At 46.0% G+C, this 2,576-nt stretch overlaps 2 protein-coding genes across 3 annotated transcripts in view; one reads left to right on the top strand and one right to left on the bottom strand.

The window, feature by feature from the left end:
* Nucleotides 1–452, bottom strand: part of CACNA1F (calcium voltage-gated channel subunit alpha1 F) — a 23,478-nt gene extending 23,026 nt beyond the window's left edge. For both annotated transcript variants that reach the window (XM_039843670.1, XM_039843671.1), the window contains exon 1: nucleotides 428–452. In XM_039843670.1, coding sequence (XP_039699604.1) covers nucleotides 428–452 — 25 coding nt within the window. The remainder of the gene's footprint in view (nucleotides 1–427) is intronic.
* A 1,717-nt stretch (nucleotides 453–2,169) lies between these two features.
* The window catches only part of CCDC22 (CCC complex scaffolding subunit CCDC22), a 12,571-nt gene continuing 12,164 nt past the window's right edge, over nucleotides 2,170–2,576 (top strand). Inside the window, exon 1 of the mRNA XM_039843672.1 lies at nucleotides 2,170–2,456. Coding sequence (XP_039699606.1) covers nucleotides 2,407–2,456 — 50 coding nt within the window. The 5' untranslated portion in view covers nucleotides 2,170–2,406. The remainder of the gene's footprint in view (nucleotides 2,457–2,576) is intronic.

Here is a 2,576-nt window from a genome sequence, read left to right as displayed (position 1 = left end):
ACTTTAGAGCTCATGATAAGGTCTGTATCAGTGTTGGGATTTGGACTCTAACAAGGATTTGCCCTCTGGTCGGTAAGGTTTGTGTTAGGATTAGGCTTGGAGCTGGTTTTGGAGTTGAAGTTGGGGTGGGAGCTAGGAGAGGAGTCAGGGCCCGGATTGGGGTTGGGTTTCGGCTAGGAACTGGCTATGGATGGGGCTGGGAGGCCATAGGACACAGTGTCTGGGTCAGGCTGAGCATCAGGGCTCAGTTGGCATTAAGGCTGTGTTTGGGGATGGCTGGGATGGGAACAGGGTGATGTGGTTCTGGTCCCCTAGTGGTTCTCCAGGGGTGGGGTTCCAGTAGGCAGTGGGTGGGTCAAAGGGGCCAAGGGTAGAGCAGAGCCCAGGGTTGTTCAAAGGATCTGCAGGGGTGGAAGGCTGCTCTCACCTTTCCCGCCTTCAGATGCCGACATCTTCCTTTCGAGGTTGAAGAGCCATCTGCAAACAGCCCCCCTCTATTCCTCCAGCTTTGGAGAGATTAAGGTCACAGGGCGGGGCCATAACAGGGTTGGATGGGATTGTGAACAGGGGTGAAGATGGGACATTTGTAGGCCAGAGCCTGGCAACAAAAAAGGCACTGATTTTTAAAAGTATTTTTACCAAATATGTACCGGCACCAAACAGAAACTAAAATAAGAAAAGTGATATCATTTTCTCAACAGTATTTGAAATTTGAAGTACATAGGAACAAATCTAACATAATATATGTGCAAGATCTCCATAGAAAAAAGTTATCAAATATTATCAAGTGATTAAAGGGGACCTAAATAAATGGACAGATATATTAAATTAATTGAAATATCAAAACTGTGAGGCTGTCAATTCCTCCCAAAGTGATCTAGAGATTTAATGCAGTCCCAAACAAAATCTCAGGAGATTTTTCCATGGAATTTGACAAAATGATTCTAAAATGTATATGGATATACAAAGGACCTAGAAAAGCCAAAACTCTTGGAAAAAGAAAAAGATGGGAGGACTTATATCAGACATCAAGGCCTGTTATAAAACTACAGTAATAAACAGAATAGAGTTTCAAACCTGAGCCCCACATATATGTATGCATGATTTATGACAAATGTGGCCCTACTGAGCAGTGGAGACAGGGTATGAATGGTGGTTACGAGGATATTTACTGTGTAATTATTTTTTTTGAGAGTATATATATGTATTACATATTAAAGCATTTATTGAATGCATGGATACTTAGAAACTACAACTTACATAGTGTTTTCTTACTGTGTTATGTGTGAGGCACATAGTACAATTTGCATTCCATGAATTAATTCTGTTTTAAACCTAGGAAGCAGGTACAATAGCCCCTCCCTTATCCATGGGGGTACATTCCAAGACCCCCAGTGGATGTCTGAAGCAGCAATAGGACCAAACCCTAGATATACTATGTTTTTTCTTATGCTTACATAGGAAAGCACTTTACAGCTTCTCTTTGGCATGTCCGAATTGCCAGCATCACTACTCTTGCACTTTGGGGCCATTGTTAAGTAAAAAAAGGGTTACTTGAACTCAAGCACTGCGATACTGCACAGCGGATCTGATAACAGAGGCTATAAACTGGAAAGCCCCCCCCAGATGAGTAGCCTATACATAACAAGAATGTGCTGGATAAAGTCACGTGGCGAGAGTGGAGGCAAAGCCTGCGGCGGGAGAATTTTTATCTACCTCAGAATGGCTCGCCATTTAAAACTTATGAATTATTTATTTCTGTAATTTTCCACTTAATATTTTCAGATGGCTGCTGATCTCAGGTAACTGAAACAGCAGAAAGTGAAACCATGGATGGGGAGAAGGCTACTGTAGTCTTATTATACAGATGAGAAAATTAAGACACAGGGAAGCTATGTAACCTGCCCCCGATTGCACATTTAGCAAGTTGAACTAAAGATCTGAGCTAAAGAGCTGAGACTCAGTCCTAATCCCTTTGTGCTCAAGCCCCTGCCCTTAACTCTTGCAACTGTAATCTAGAAGTTGAATGCTGTCTTAAGTGAATGAGTCAAGAAGCCACTCTCCGTCCCGCCCTCCCAACACACAGTCACGCACGCGCGCGCACACACGAAACACGCGCGCGCACACACACAATATATTCCTTTGCTCACTTGGAAGAGCCCACTGGACCGTAGGCGGAAGAACTACAACTCCTAGCAGCCATTGCGCGTTCACGCTGCGCAAGCACATTCGTACCAGGATGCAAGCCTTTCGCTGCATTCACTGTCGGAACTACACTTCCCGGCTCTCCAGTGGCAGCCCGTGACACTCCTTGGACCCCAAGCGCAGAGCCGGGTTTCAACAGCTGCGCCTCTCCTGACCGAACCCGGCCCTGGACCTGGCCTCATACTCGAACACAGCTCCACCATGGAGGAGGCGGACCGAATCCTCATCCACTCCCTGCGCCAGGCCGGCACGTAAGGACAGAGCCCCCACCCACCCCAGAATGCCCATATCTGGGATTCCAAAACTCCGGACCCAGTCACCCGGGAACCTTAGAACCCTGGACCTTGACATCCAGGGCTCTAATTTCCAGG

Source organism: Pteropus medius, unplaced genomic scaffold, assembly GCF_902729225.1.
Source record: "Pteropus medius unplaced genomic scaffold, Ma_sr-lr_union100, whole genome shotgun sequence".
NCBI lineage: Eukaryota > Metazoa > Chordata > Mammalia > Chiroptera > Pteropodidae > Pteropus > Pteropus medius.
The sequence above is the reverse complement of the archived record's forward strand: the minus strand, read 5'-3'. Positions and strand labels throughout refer to the sequence as shown.